The following is a 15,500-nucleotide window of genomic DNA, read 5'->3' on the forward strand; positions in this document are numbered from 1 at the left end:
TGGAGTGATGCATTTAAATTTAGGGGTCGCTAAACAAAGGAACACAACACTTATTTGTCACCACTCATCGATACCATGTTGAAATCAATTGTGCGAGAGGAGGGAGATGAGGTTGCACGCCCTGTTAAAACTAACAGCTCAAAAACCACACGGAATCTGGGAATAATGTGTACATCACTGGTTAGAAGACAATTTGTAGAAAACAGCTCGCTACATTTTGAAGTGTTGCATTTTGATTCAAGTGGGTCACCAACGTGGTAAGTGTAACACAACTCTTTTTTTGTAAGTCACTTTTTGTTAAATCACATAAATAGCACTCTTTCAATTCAGAGCCTGGATTTCCCCACTGAGGCTAATATCCATATAATGTTGAAATCAATAGAACAGGGGACAAACGTTTAGGTTCTACATTGTGACATCATTAAAATACTCCTACTACAATGTTAAAACATTCTACATTGTGACATTATTTCATAGATATCATGAAACAACTCCTTCATGTATGTATTTTCTGATATTTAATCAGAGATTTTTTATCAGATTATCTCTGGTCACAGGTATGAGGTTTCTCTCCTGTGTGTGTTCTCTGGTGTTTAGTCAGACCACCAGACTCAGTAAAACTCTTCCCACACTGATCACAGCTATACGGTTTCTCTCCTGTGTGTGTTCTCTGGTGTACTGTCAGCTGGCTAGATTGAACAAAACTCTTCCCACATTGACCACAGCTATAAGATTTCTCTCCTGTGTGCGTTCTCTGGTGTAAAGTCAGATGGTCAGATCTAGTAAAACTCTTCCCACATTGATCACAGCTATAAGGTTTCTCTCCTGTGTGCGTTCTCTGGTGTAAAATCAGATGGTCAGATCTAGTAAAACTCTTCCCACATTGATCACAACTATAAAGTTTCTCTCCTGTGTGCTTTCGCTGGTGTAAAGTCAGCTGGCCAGATGTAGTAAAACTCTTCCCACATTGATTACAGCTATAAGATTTCTCTCCTGTGTGTATTCTCTGGTGCACTGTCAGATGGCCAGATTTATGAAAACTTTTCCCACATTGACCACAGCTATAAGATTTCTCTCCTGTGTGTATTCTCTGGTGCACTGTCAGATAGCTAGATTGACTAAAACTCTTCCCACATTGACCACAGCTATAAGGTTTCTCTCCTGTGTGTATTCTCTGGTGTAGAGTAAGATTGGTAGATGCCGCAAAACCCTTCCCACATTGACCACAGATATAAGGTTTCTCTCCTGTGTGTATTCTCTGGTGTAGAGTAAGATTGCTAGATGCAGCAAAACCCTTCCCACATTGACCACAGATATAAGGTTTCTCTCCTGTGTGTATTCTCTGGTGTAAAGTCAGATGGTCAGATCGAGTAAAACTTTTCCCACATTGATCACAGCTATAAAGTTTCTCTCCTGTGTGCTTTCTCTGGTGTAAAGTCAGATGGTCAGATCTAGTAAAACCCTTCCCACACTGACCACAGCTATAAGGTTTCTCTCCTGTGTGTATTCTCTGGTGCACTGTCAGAGATGTAGATTGAACAAAACTCTTCCCACATTGAGTACAGCTATAAGGTCTCTCTCCTGTGTGGATTATCTGATGAATTTTAATGCCTGAGGAGGTGAATCCCTTCCCACAGTCAGAGCAGCAGTGAGATTTCTTCCCTGTGGATCTCTGCAGGTGTTTATTGAGGTGTTCTGATCTGGAAAGACTCTTTTCTGCCTCTTCAGCATCAAGAGGTTGTTGAGACTCCCCAGAGGATCCACAACTGTCCCGCCTCTCTCCTGTGTGAACAACAAAGACAGACAGATGGTTAAAGGCCCACAACAGCAGTAATCCACTGTAAAAGTGTTGCCAACAGCGCAGCCACGATGTTGTACAACAATTGACGTCTGTAATGAATGTTAAAATTATTTGACAATTGTCTTAAAATTAGCAAGAATAGTCATATTTTGTCTTGTTTTCACATTAGTAGTAAAATCGATGATGTTAGGCTAGAAATAAGTTAAAGTTATTGAAACTCGAAGCAGTGTGCCAGACAACTTTTTGTATCCAATGTAGGCCCCTTTTTGTGTTTGCTAAAATTGCGGCACGAGGGCGATGCACATGCAATTTGATTGCAGAAACTCCTCCCTGCTAATGAGGAAACCGCTAGTTATGGATGTACTATATCTGCCTGGAGCAAAAATGGTGAGCAAAGATTTTGGGTTTTCACAATGTATTCTGAATGTGAACGGGGGAAAACTCAGGGGAGAAACCTCCATTTCCAGGTTGCTTATGAGTGCATTTCACACTACTTTGGATTATAATTGTAAGGCTTGTTTGAATGTCCTGCTTAATATAATGTTTGTGTCATCATCGCAAATAAACCACTTTGTACTTAAAAGAACACTTCAACCAGTAAAATGCTCTTTGACTTTTCCATCAGCTTGACAATGAGGGTTTGTACAGTTTGCCAAATTGGCCCATAACTTCACCTAACAATAACATAGACCTACTGTAGGACCCATAACTTCACCAAACAATAACATAGACCTACTGTAGGACCCATAACTTCACCTAACAATAAAATAGACCTACTGTCGGACCCATAACTTCACCTAACAATAAAATAGACCTACTGTCGGTCCCATAACTTCACCTAACAATAACATAGACCTACTGTCGGACCCATAACTTCACCAAACAATAACATAGACCTACTGTAGGACCCATAACTTCACCTAACAATAACATAGACCTACTGTCGGACCCATAACTTCCCCTAACAACAAATATAGGAAAATGGCTCTGTGTGTTGTACAATAGCCTATCCATCAAGGAACAGTTCTCTACACATTATGAGCTAAGCATCTCTGTGTCCAAACAGACTAACGAGACCCTACTGTAAATCAACCAGACAATAACACATTATAAACATCAATTTGTTAGGGATGTTGGATCCAACGTGGAGCACGGCATAACTGTCTTTACCAGAGTAATGAATGAAGAAGCACTTTGGTTGTTGTTGCATGTTGTGATGTTTGTCATGTGACTGTCATTCAGAAAATGATTTCCTGGATCAGCTGATGATAGTTGAACATGTGACTGTAACTAAACAGCTACAGTATTAAGTATTATGTGTAATTATTGAAGAACCACATTAATGACAGTATCCATTTGGGTGTTGTCAATAAAGTTAAGGTGACTCTCGGTTAGAACCATTGGATTTAGCAAACTCTGAAATGATTTAGGATTTTTGTGCCCATGAAAACTATTTTCCCAGCGTAATATAAGGAGACACTAAATGTTACGTAGGTAGAGAGCATTTCAGAGATCTGAATACAAAAAACTGTCCTAACAGGACAATAACCAAAACCACAAGGCCAATTCTACACTGGAGGAACTTACCAAGATGACATTGAATGTTCCTGAGTGGCCTAGTTACAGTTTGGACTTAAATCGTCTTGAAAGTCTATGGTAAGACTTGAAATTGGCTTTCTAGCAATAATCAACAACCAACTTGACAGAACATGAATGATTTTAAATAGAATAATGAATATTCACATGAAGATCAGTCGCCTATTGGATGACATCACGACTTCCCATCAAGCCAACTCCTTGAAGGCCTTACTATGACATCACTCACTCCTTCTAGTTTGCAGGTGTCTAAAAAACACTATTTTGCTCAAAATATTTATTTGTTTCCCATTAGTGTGTTTATAATTTACTGTATTTATATATCACTTTTCAACAGGAAAGGACATCATGAACAATTCCGACAATACAAAAACATATTCAAGTGTAGAATGCCCTTTTAAAAATCACACATTAGTTCAACAACTGCAGAGTTTGTGTCCCTGTTTTATTAGATAGTACTCACTGTATTTACTGGTGGTAATCAGATCAATGTCCCTGTTTTATTAGATAGTATTCACTGTATTTACTGGTGTTAATCAGATCAATGTCCCTGTTTTATAAGATAGTACTCACTATATTTACTGGTGTTAATCAGATCAATGTCCCTGTTTTATAAGATAGTACTCACTATATTTACTGGTGTTAATCAGATCAATGTCCCTGTTTTATAAGATAGTACTCACTGTATTTACTGGTGTTAATCAGATCAATGTCCCTGTTTTATTAGATAGCACTCACTGTATTTACTGGTGTTAATCAGATCAATGACCCTGTTTTATAAGATAGTACTCACTGTATTTACTGGTGTTAATCAGATCAATGTCCCTGTTTTATAAGATAGTACTCACTATATTTACTGGTGTTAATCAGATCAATGTCCCTGTTTTATAAGATAGTACTCACTGTATTTACTGGTGTTAATCAGATCAATGTCCCTGTTTTATTATATAGTACTCACTGTATTTACTGGTGTTAATCAGATCAATGTCCCTGTTTTATAAGATAGTACTCACTGTATTTACTGGTGTTAATCAGTTCTCCAGTCTTCTCTTCTTCGTCCTCCTCTAATGTGACAGTAATCTCCCCCTCTTCATCCTTCATTCCAAAAACGTCTTCATCTTCTTTCACTTCATCCTCCATTCCAAAAACTGCATCTTCCTCCTCCTCTTTCACTCTGAACGCGTCTTCCTCTTCTTTCTCTGAAACGTCTTTCTCTTCTTCTTTCACTGTAACAGCCTCACCCTTTACTTGTTTTTGTATTGTAACAGCCTCCTCTTCCTCCTCCTCTTTCACGAGAGCTTCTTTCTCCATCCAGCAGACATCCTCTTCTTTAACAAGAGGAGAGTAGCTTAGTGAACTCATGGTCGGGGATAATAGCTAGTTAGCATTAGCGACTAGACTAGCGCTAACTTAACCAGCCAGCTAGCTGACTTACAACGTAAATATTATATTTAATGGGGTAGCTAGTTGTTTACACATAAGTATGTTTAAATCACAGTGGCAATTAAACCACGAAATTGTCCAAACAGCTTGAATGTTCCGACTTTGTCAGCTAGCGAGCTACCGAGGTGGCTGCAGTTGTTGAAGAAGCGTTCCGTCCACTAGATTATACGTCACACTAGAAACATCGCCTGAAAGACACATATCGCCATCTGCTGTCTGGAGGGAGGAAACGCAGTTGAGGAGGGAAAACTATTTTTATTCTTCATTGAATTATAACATTATAAAGCAGTTTAGGGAAACGTTTTTTTCTCTCCATTAAATGAGAATATTATATCAACACGTGCAAAGAGCAACAAGTGTTGTTTGATTAGTACAGATTTTTTATGAGAATTTAAAACAAACTTAACCTCTACTCCACATCTGTATTTCTGATTCAGTCAAATAACTAGATATCAAAATAAGCACCTAGTTATTAATAGCCTTGATAAAGATGAGCAAAAATTACTGTATAAAATAAATAAACTTTACCCACTACCAGGATATTTTTAGCCCAAAACTTGGTTACCTCTCTGCTAGGAGGCTGAAACTTGGCCATAAGTGGATCTTCCAGCAAGACACATCAACATCCACAAAGAAATGGTTAATTGGGCATAAAATCAAAAATGTTCTATGGCCATCTCAGTCTTTGGACTTGAACTCCATTGTGTTCCCTGTGGCTCAGTTGGTAGAGCATGGTGTTTGCAATGCCAGGGTTGTGGGTTCGATTCCCATGGGGGGGGGCCAGTACAAAAAAAAAAAAAAATGCATGAATTGAAATGTATGTATTCACTACTGTAAGTCGCTCTGGATAAGAGCGACTTACAGTAGTGAATACATACATTTCAATTCATGCATTTCTTTTTGTACTGGCCCCCCCACAACCTGGAGGTGTAACAATACATCATATAGATGTATATAATGAACAGACTAGGTCTATAATGCTCCTACATGGTGTAACAATACATCATGTAGATGTATATAATGAACAGACTAGGTCTATACTGCTCCTACATGGTGTAACAATACATCATATAGATGTATATAATGAACAGACTAGGTCTATACTGCTCCTACATGGTGTAACAATACATCATGTAGATGTATATAATGAACAGACTAGGTCTATACCGCTCCTACATGGTGTAACAATACATCATGTAGATGTATATAATGAACAGACTAGGTCTATACTGCTGCTACATGGTGTAACAATACATCATGTAGATGTATATAATGAACAGACTAGGTCTATACTGCTCCTACATGGTGAAACAATACATCATGTAGATGTATATAATGAACAGACTAGGTCTATACAGCTGCTACATGGTGTAACAATACATCATGTAGATGTATATAATGAACAGACTAGGTCTATACTGCTGCTACATGGTGTAACAATACATCATGCAGATGTATATAATGAACAGACTAGGTCTATACTGCTCCTACATGGTGTAACAATACATCATGTAGATGTATATAATGAACAGACTAGGTCTATACTGCTCCTACATGGTGTAACAATACATCATGTAGATGTATATAATGAACAGACTAGGTCTATACTGCTGCTACATGGTGTAACAATACATCATGCAGATGTATATAATGAACAGACTAGGTCTATACTGCTCCTACATGGTGTAACAATACATCATGTAGATGTATATAATGAACAGACTAGGTCTATACCGCTCCTACATGGTGTAACAATACATCATGTAGATGTATATAATGAACAGACTAGGTCTATACCGCTCCTACATGGTGTAACAATACATCATGTAGATGTATATAATGAACAGACTAGGTCTATACTGCTGCTACATGGTGTAACAATACATCATGTAGATGTATATAATGAACAGACTAGGTCTATACTGCTCCTACATGGTGTAACAATACATCATGTAGATGTATATAATGAACAGACTAGGTCTATACTGCTCCTACATGGTGTAACAATACATCATGTAGATGTATATAATGAACAGACTAGGTCTATACTGCTGCTACATGGTGTAACAATACATCATGTAGATGTATATAATGAACAGACTAGGTCTATACTGCTGCTACATGGTGTAACAATACATCATGTAGATGTATATAATGAACAGACTAGGTCTATACTGCTCCTACATGGTGTAACAGTACATCATGTAGATGTATATAATGAACAGTCTAGGTCTATACTTCTCCTACATGGTGTAACAATACATCATGTAGATGTATATAATGAACAGACTAGGTCTATACTGCTCCTACATGGTGTAACAATACATCATGTAGATGTATATAATGAACAGACTAGGTTTATACTGCTCCTACATGGTGTAACAATACATCATGTAGATGTATATAATGAACAGACTAGGTCTATACTGCTCCTACATGGTGTAACAATACATCATGTAGATGTATATAATGAACAGACTAGGTCTATACTGCTGCTACATGGTGTAACAATACATCATGTAGATGTATATAATGAACAGACTAGGTCTATCCTGCTCCTACATGGTGTAACAACACATCATGTAGATATATATAATGAACAGACTAGGTCTATACTGCTGCTACATGGTGTAACAATACATCATGTAGATGTATATAATGAACAGACTAGGTCTATACTGCTGCTACATGGTGTAACAATACATCATGTAGATGTATATAATGAACAGACTAGGTCTATACTGCTCCTACATGGTGTAACAATACATCATGTAGATGTATATAATGAACAGACTAGGTCTATACTGCTCCTACATGGTGTAACAATACATCATGTAGATGTATATAATGAACAGACTAGGTCTATACTGCTGCTACATGGTGTAACAACACAGTGCATTCGGAAAGTATTCAGACCCCTTCACTTTTTCCACATTTTGTTAAATTACAGCCTTATTCTAAAATGATTAACACTACCGTTCAAAAGGTTAGGGTCACTTAGAAATGTTCTTGTTTTTGAAAGAAAAACACTTTTTTTGTCCATTAAAATAACATCAAATTGATCTGAAATACAGTGTAGACATTGTTAATGTTGTAAATGACTATTGTAGCTGGAAACAGCTGATTGTTTATGGAATATATACATAGGCGTACAGAGGCCCATTATAAGCAACCATCACTCCTGTGTTCCAATGCCACGTTGTGTTAGCTAATCCAAGTTTATCATTTTAAAAGGCTAATTGATTATTAGAAAACCCTTTTGCAATTATGTTAGCACAGCTGAAAACTGTTGTGCTGATTTAACAAAGCTTTTGTAAACAGTGTTGTTGCATAACAATCAGGCAGTAGAACAACAATAATCATCACCCTCTTGACCAATCTTACCTCCCCTTAACATTGGGTTTGATTCAGACCCTGCCCGTGTACCAGATGGATATTGGGTTGATTCAGACCCTGTCAGTGTACCAGGTGGACATTGGGTTGATTCAGACCCTGCCAGTGTACCAGGTGGACATTGGGTTGATTCAGACCCTGCCAGTGTACCAGGTGGACATTGGGTTTGATTCAGACCCTGCCAGTGTACCAGATGGACATTGGGTTGATTCAGACCCTGTCAGTGTACCAGATGGACATTGGGTTGATTCAGACCCTGCCAGTGTACCAGGTGGACATTGGGTTGATTCAGACCCTGTCAGTGTACCAGGTGGACATTGGGTTGATTCAGACCCTGCCAGTGTACCAGGTGGACATTGGGTTTGATTCAGACCCTGCCAGTGTACCAGGTGGACATTGGGTTTAATTCAAACCCTGCCAGTGTACCAGGTGGACATTGGGTTTGAGTCAGACCCTGGCAGTGTACCAGGTGGACATTGGGTTTGATTCAGACCCTGCCAGTGTACCAGGTGGACATTGGGTTTGATTCAGACCCTGTCAGTGTACCAGGTGGACATTGGGTTTGATTCAGACCCTGCCAGTGTACCAGGTGGACATTGGGTTGATTCAGACCCTGCCAGTGTACCAGGTGGACATTGGGGTTGATTCAGACCCTGCCAGTGTACCAGGTGGACATTGGGTTTAATTCAAACCCTGCCAGTGTACCAGGTGGACATTGGGTTTGATTTAGACCCTGTCAGTGTACCAGGTGGACATTGGGTTTGATTCAGACCCTGCCAGTGTACCAGGTGGACATTGGGTTTGATTCAGACCCCGTCAGTGTACCAGGTGGACATTGGGTTTGATTCAGACCCTGCCAGTGTACCAGGTGGACATTGGGTTTGATTCAGACCCTGTCAGTGTACCAGGTGGACATTGGGTTTGATTCAGACCCTGCCAGTGTACCAGGTGGACATTGGGTTTGATTCAGACCTTGCAAGTGTACCAGGTGGACATTGGGTTTGAGTCAGACCCTGTCAGTGTACCAGGTGGACATTGGGTTTGATTCAGACCCTGCCAGTGTACCAGGTGGACATTGGGTTTGATTCAGACCCTGTCAGTGTACCAGGTGGACATTGGGTTTGATTCAGACCCTGCCAGCATGGCCAGAAATGTATTCCAAGGACAGTAACTTATAACCACAGAACCACCCCAGACCTTTCATGCATGACTAAAAACACCTAAGTATTAGATTTACTGCCATGGTCTAGTATGTCACTGCATCAGACGCCATTCACAATGCTGGCTGAGGTACGAGTAAAACATGACATATTATTTCCTAACCATTCACAATGCTGGCTGAGGTACGAGTAAAACATGACATATTATTTCCTAACCGAGAATAATTACAAGGATCATATTTCACAATCATTCCCACTGCTGATATTCACAGAGAATAATTACAAGGATCATATTTCACAATCATTCCCACTGCTGATATTCACAGAGAATAATTACAAGGATCATATTTCACAATCATTCCCACTGCTGATATTCACAGAGAATAATTACAAGGATCATATTTCACAATCATTCCCACTGCTGATATTCACAGAGAATAATTACAAGGATCATATTTCACAATCATTCCCACTGCTGATATTCACAGAGAATAATTACAAGGATCATATTTCTCAGCTGCATTGACCTGCAGACATCAGACACCACCTTTCCGTTATGCACATGTGACTGAAATGTAACCAATCACACAAATCACTGAGACAGCTTTGATGGCCCAATAAAAAAAACAGCAAGTTTCTGCCAGCCAATGTGATAATTCCAGTACAGTACATGTGTAAAGAGTGTAGAGGGATAATTCCAGTGCAGTACATGTGTAAAGGGATAATTCCAGTGCAGTACATGTGTAAAGGGTGTTGAGGGATAATTCCAGTGCAGTACATGTGTAGAGGGATAATTCCAGTGCAGTACATGTGTAAAGGGATAATTCCAGTACAGTACATGTGTAGAGGGATAATTCCGGTACAGTACATGTGTAGAGGGATAATTCCAGTGCAGTACATGTGTAAAGGGATAATTCCAGTGCAGTACATGTGTAGAGGGATAATCGCAGTACAGTACATGTGTAGAGGGATAATTCCAGTACAGTACATGTGTAAAGGGTGTAGAGGGATAATTCCAGTACAGTACATGTGTAGAGGGATAATTCCAGTGCAGTAGATGTGTAAAGGGATAATTCCAGTACAGTACATGTGTAGAGGGATAATTCCAGTGCAGTACATGTGTAGAGGGATAATTCCAGTACAGTAGATGTGTAAAGGGATAATTCCAGTACAGTACATGTGTAGAGGGATAATTCCAGTGCAGTACATGTGTAGAGGGATAATTCCAGTGCAGTAGATGTGTAAAGGGATAATTCCAGTACAGTACATGTGTAGAGGGATAATTCCAGTACAGTACATGTGTAAAGGGATCATTTCAGTGCAGTAAATGTGTAGAGGGATAATTCCAGTGCAGTACATGTGTAGAGGGATAATTCCAGTACAGTACATGTGTAAAGGGTGTAGAGGGATAATTCCAGTACAGTACATGTGTAGAGGGATAATTCCAGTGCAGTAGATGTGTAAAGGGATAATTCCAGTACAGTACATGTGTAGAGGGATAATTCCAGTGCAGTACATGTGTAGAGGGATAATTCCAGTACAGTAGATGTGTAAAGGGATAATTCCAGTACAGTACATGTGTAGAGGGATAATTCCAGTGCAGTACATGTGTAGAGGGATAATTCCAGTGCAGTACATGTGTAGAGGGATAATTCCAGTACAGTACATGTGTAGAGGGATAATTCCAGTACAGTACATGTGTAGAGGGATAATTTCAGTGCAGTAAATGTGTAGAGGGATACTGGAAATCAACCAATCCTCCATTGCTAATGCAATACAAAGGTCAAATGCTTTATTATCTAAAATTGTAAAGTTCTGGGCGACAGAGAGAAATAAGGTGTGATGTAGTGAATGGAGATGGAGGTGTGTTCTAGTGGGTCTGGGCAGGTGTGATGTAGTTAATGGAGATGGAGGTGTGTTCTAGTGGGTCTGGACAGGTGTGATGTAGTTAATGGAGATGGAGGTGTGTTCTAGTGGACAGGTGTGATGTAGTTAATGGAGATGGGGGTGTGTTCTAGTGGACAGGTGTGATGTAGTTAATGGAGATGGAGCTGTGTTCTAGTGGGTCTGGACAGGTGTGATGTAGTGAATGGAGATGGAGGTGTGTTCTAGTGGGTCTGGGCAGGTGTGATGTAGTTAATGGAGATGGAGGTGTGTTCTAGTGGGTCTGGACAGGTGTGATGTAGTTGATGGAGGTGTGTTCTAGTGGGTCTGGACAGGTGTGATGTAGTTAATGGAGATGGAGGTGTGTTCTAGTGGGTCTGGACAGGTGTGATGTAGTTAATGGAGATGCAGGTGTGTTCTAGTGGGTCTGGACAGGTGTGATGTAGTTAATGGAGATGGAGGTGTGTTCTAGTGGGTCTGGACAGGTGTGATGTAGTTAATGGAGATGGAGGTGTGTTTCAGTGGACAGGTGTGATGTAGTTAATGGAGATGGAGGTGTGTTCTAGTGGGTCTGGACAGGTGTGATGTAGTTAATGGAGATGGAGGTGTGTTCTAGAGGGTCTGGACAGGTGTGATGTAGTTAATGGAGATGGAGGTGTGTTCTAGTGGGTCTGGACAGGTGTGATGTAGTTAATGGAGATGGAGGTGTGTTCTAGTGGATCTGGGCAGGTGTGATGTAGTTAATAGAGATGGAGGTGTGTTCTAGTGGGTCTGGGCAGGTGTGATGTAGTTAATGGAGATGGAGGTGTGTTCTAGTGGGTCTGGACAGGTGTGATGTAGTTAATGGAGATGGAGGTGATTTCTAGTGGGTCTGGACAGGTGTGATGTAGTTAATGGAGATGGAGGTGTGTTCTAGTGGGTCTGGACAGGTGTGATGTAGTTAATAGAGATGGAGGTGTGTTCTAGTGGGTCTGGGCAGGTGTGATGTAGTTAATGGAGATGGAGGTGTGTTCTAGTGGGTCTGGGTAGGTGTGATGTAGTTAATGGAGATGGAGGTGTGTTCTAGTGGGTCTGGACAGGTGTGATGTAGTTAATGGAGATGGAGGTGTGTTCTAGCGGCATAGGCAAGATGCAGTAGATGGTATAGCGTACAGTATATACATATGAGATGAGTAATGTAGGGTAAGTAAACATTATATAATATAATGTGGCTAGTGATGAATAGATTACATCAATTTTTCCATTATTAAAGTGGCTGGAGTTGAGTCAGTATGTTGGCAGCAGCCACTCAATGTTAGTGATGGCTGTTTAACAGTCTGATGTCCTTGAGATAGAAGCTGTTTTTCAGTCTCTCGGTCCCAGCTTTGATGCACCTGTACTGACATCGCCTTCTGGATGATAGCGGGGTGAAAAGGCAGTGGCTCGGGTGGTTGTTGTCCTTGATGATCTTTTCGGCCTTCCTGTGACATCGGGTGGTGTAGGTGTCCTGGAGGGCAGGTAGTTTGCACCCGGTGATGCGTTGTGCAGACCTCACTACCCTCTGGAGAGCCTTCCGGTTATGGGCGGAGCAGCTGCCGTACCAGGCGGTGATACAGCCCGACAGGATGCTCTCGATTGTGCATCTGTAAAAGTTTGAGTGTTTTTGGTGACAAGACAAATTTCTTCAACTTCCTGAGGTTGAGGAGGAACTGTTGCACCTATTTCACCATGCTGTCTGTGTGGTTGGACCATTTCAGTTTGTCTGTGATGTGTACGCCGAGGAACTTAAAACGTTCCACCTTCTCCACTACTGTCCCGTTGATGTGGATGGGGGGGTGCTCCCTCTGCAGTTTCCTTGAAGTCCACGATCATCTCCTTTGTTTTGTTGATGTTGATTGAGAGGTTATTTTCCTGACACCACACTCCGAGGGCCCTCCCCTCTTCCCTGTAGGCCGTCTCGTTGTTGTTGGTAATCAAGCCGACTACTGTAGTGTCGTCTGCAGTTGGAAGCGTGCATAGCCACGCAGTCATGGGAGAACAGGGAGTACAGGAGAGGGCTGAGAACGCACCCTTGCAGGGCCCCAGTGTTGAGGATCAGCGGGGTGGAGATATTGTTTCCTACCTTTACCGCCTGGAGGTGACCCGTCATAAAGTCCAGGACCCAATTGCACAGGGCGGGGTCTCGAGCTTAATGACGAGTTTGGAGGGTACTATGGTGTTAAATGCTGAGCTGTAGTCAATGAACAGCATTCTTACGTAGGTGTTCCTTTTATCCAGATGATATAGGGCAGTGTGATGGCGATTGCATTGTGGCCCTATTGGGGCAGTAAGCAAATTGAAGTGGGTCTAGGGTATCGGGTAGCGTGGAGGTGATATGATTCTTGACTAGTTTCTCAAAGCACTTCATGATGACAGAAGTGAGTGAAATGGGGCGATAGTAATTTAGTTCAGTTACCTTAGCTTTCTTGGGAACAGGAATAATGGTAGCCATCTTGAAGCATGTGGGGACAGCAGACTGGGATAAGGATTGATTGAATATGTCCGTAAACACACCAGCCAGTTGGTCTGCGCATGCTCTGAGGACGCGGCTAGGGATGCCGTCTGGGCCGTCAGCCTTGTGAGGGTTAACACGTTTAAATGTTTTACTCACGTCGGCCACAGAGGAGGAGAGCCCACAGTCTTTGGCAGAGGGCCGTGTCGGTGGCACTGTATTGTCCTCAAAGCGAGCAAAGAAGTTGTTTAATATATCTGGTAGCAATTTCGTCCACCTTGTTGTCTAGAGATTGGACATTGGCGAGTAATATGATCGGAAGCGGTGGATGATGTGCTCTCCTTCTGAGTCTGACCAGTAGGCCGCTCAGTCTGCCTCTCCTGTGATGATGATGATGATGATGATGATGATAATAATAACAATAATACATAAAACAACAAATAACAGTCATCTTAACTTTACAGACAACACCGAAATGGATGCTGTCATTAATGTGGTTCTTCAATAATTACACATAATACTTAATACTGTAGCTGTTTAATTACAGTCACATGTTCAACTATCATCAGCTGATCCAGGAAATCATTTTCTGAATGACAGTCAAATGGCAAACATCACGACATGGTATTTATATATATATATGGTATCACGATATTTGTTGTTAGGTGAAGTTATGGGTCCTACAGTAGGTCTATGTTATTGTTAGGTGAAGTTTTGTGCCAATTTGGAAAACACTTAGTGTACAAACCCTCATTGTCAGGCTGATGGAGAAGCTAGCCAAAGAGCATTTTACTGGTTGAAGTGTTTTTAAAAAAGTATAAAGCAGTTGATTTGCAATGATGATACAAACAATATTTTAAACAGAACATTCAAACGAGCCTTACAATTATAATCCAAGATAGTGTGAAATGTACTCATAATCAACCTGGAAATGGAGGTTACTGACCCGAGTTTCCACCATTCACATTCAGAATACATTGTGAAAAACTAAAATCTTTGCTCACCATTTTTGCTCCAGGCAGATATAGTACATCCATTACTAGCGGTTTCCTCATTACCAGGGAGGACTTTCTGCAATCAAATTGCCCTCGTGCCGCAATTTTAGCAAACACAGAAAGGGGCCTATATTGGAGACCAAAAGTCGTCTGGCACACTGCTTAGAGTTTCAACAACATGAACATCTTATTTCTAGCCTACAATCATCGATGTTACTACTAATGTGAAAACAAGACAAAATATGACTATTCTTCCTCATTTTAAGACGATTGTTAAATAATTTTAACATTCATTACAGACGTCAATTGTTGTACAACAACATCATGGCTCTGCTGTTGGCATCACCTTTTACAGTGGATTTCTGCTGTTGTGGGCCTTAAATCATCTGTCTGACTTTGTTGGTCACACAGGAGAGATAAGTGACTATCGTGGATCCTCTGGGGAGCCTCAACAACCTCATGATGCTGACGAGGCAGAGAAGAGTCTCTCCAGATCAGAACACCTCAAGAAACACCTGCAGAGATCCACAGGGAAGAGAACTCACTGCTGCTCTGACTGTGGGAAGAGATTCACCTCATCATGCATTAAAATTCATCAGAGAATCCACACAGGAGAGAAACCTTATAGCTGTGGTCAATGTGGGAAGAGTTTTGGTAGATCTGGAAATCTGACTGCACACCAGAGAACACACACAGGAGAGAAATCTTATAGCTGTGGTCAATGTGGGAAGAGTTTTGGTCAATCTGGAGATCTGACT

The 15,500-nt window shown here is 40.9% G+C and overlaps 1 protein-coding gene across 1 annotated transcript in view; it reads right to left on the bottom strand.

Moving 5' to 3' along the window:
- Positions 1-568: 568 nt before the first annotated feature.
- Positions 569-15,500, bottom strand: part of LOC115186782 (zinc finger protein 135-like) — a gene marked incomplete at both ends in the record, with an annotated part of 34,160 nt that continues 19,228 nt past the window's right edge. Inside the window, one exon of the mRNA XM_029746282.1 lies at positions 569-1,581. Within this exon, the coding sequence (XP_029602142.1) occupies positions 569-1,581 (1,013 nt within the window). The remainder of the gene's footprint in view (positions 1,582-15,500) is intronic.

Source organism: Salmo trutta, unplaced genomic scaffold (assembly GCF_901001165.1).
Source record: "Salmo trutta unplaced genomic scaffold, fSalTru1.1, whole genome shotgun sequence".
NCBI classification, from domain to species: Eukaryota; Metazoa; Chordata; class Actinopteri; order Salmoniformes; family Salmonidae; genus Salmo; species Salmo trutta.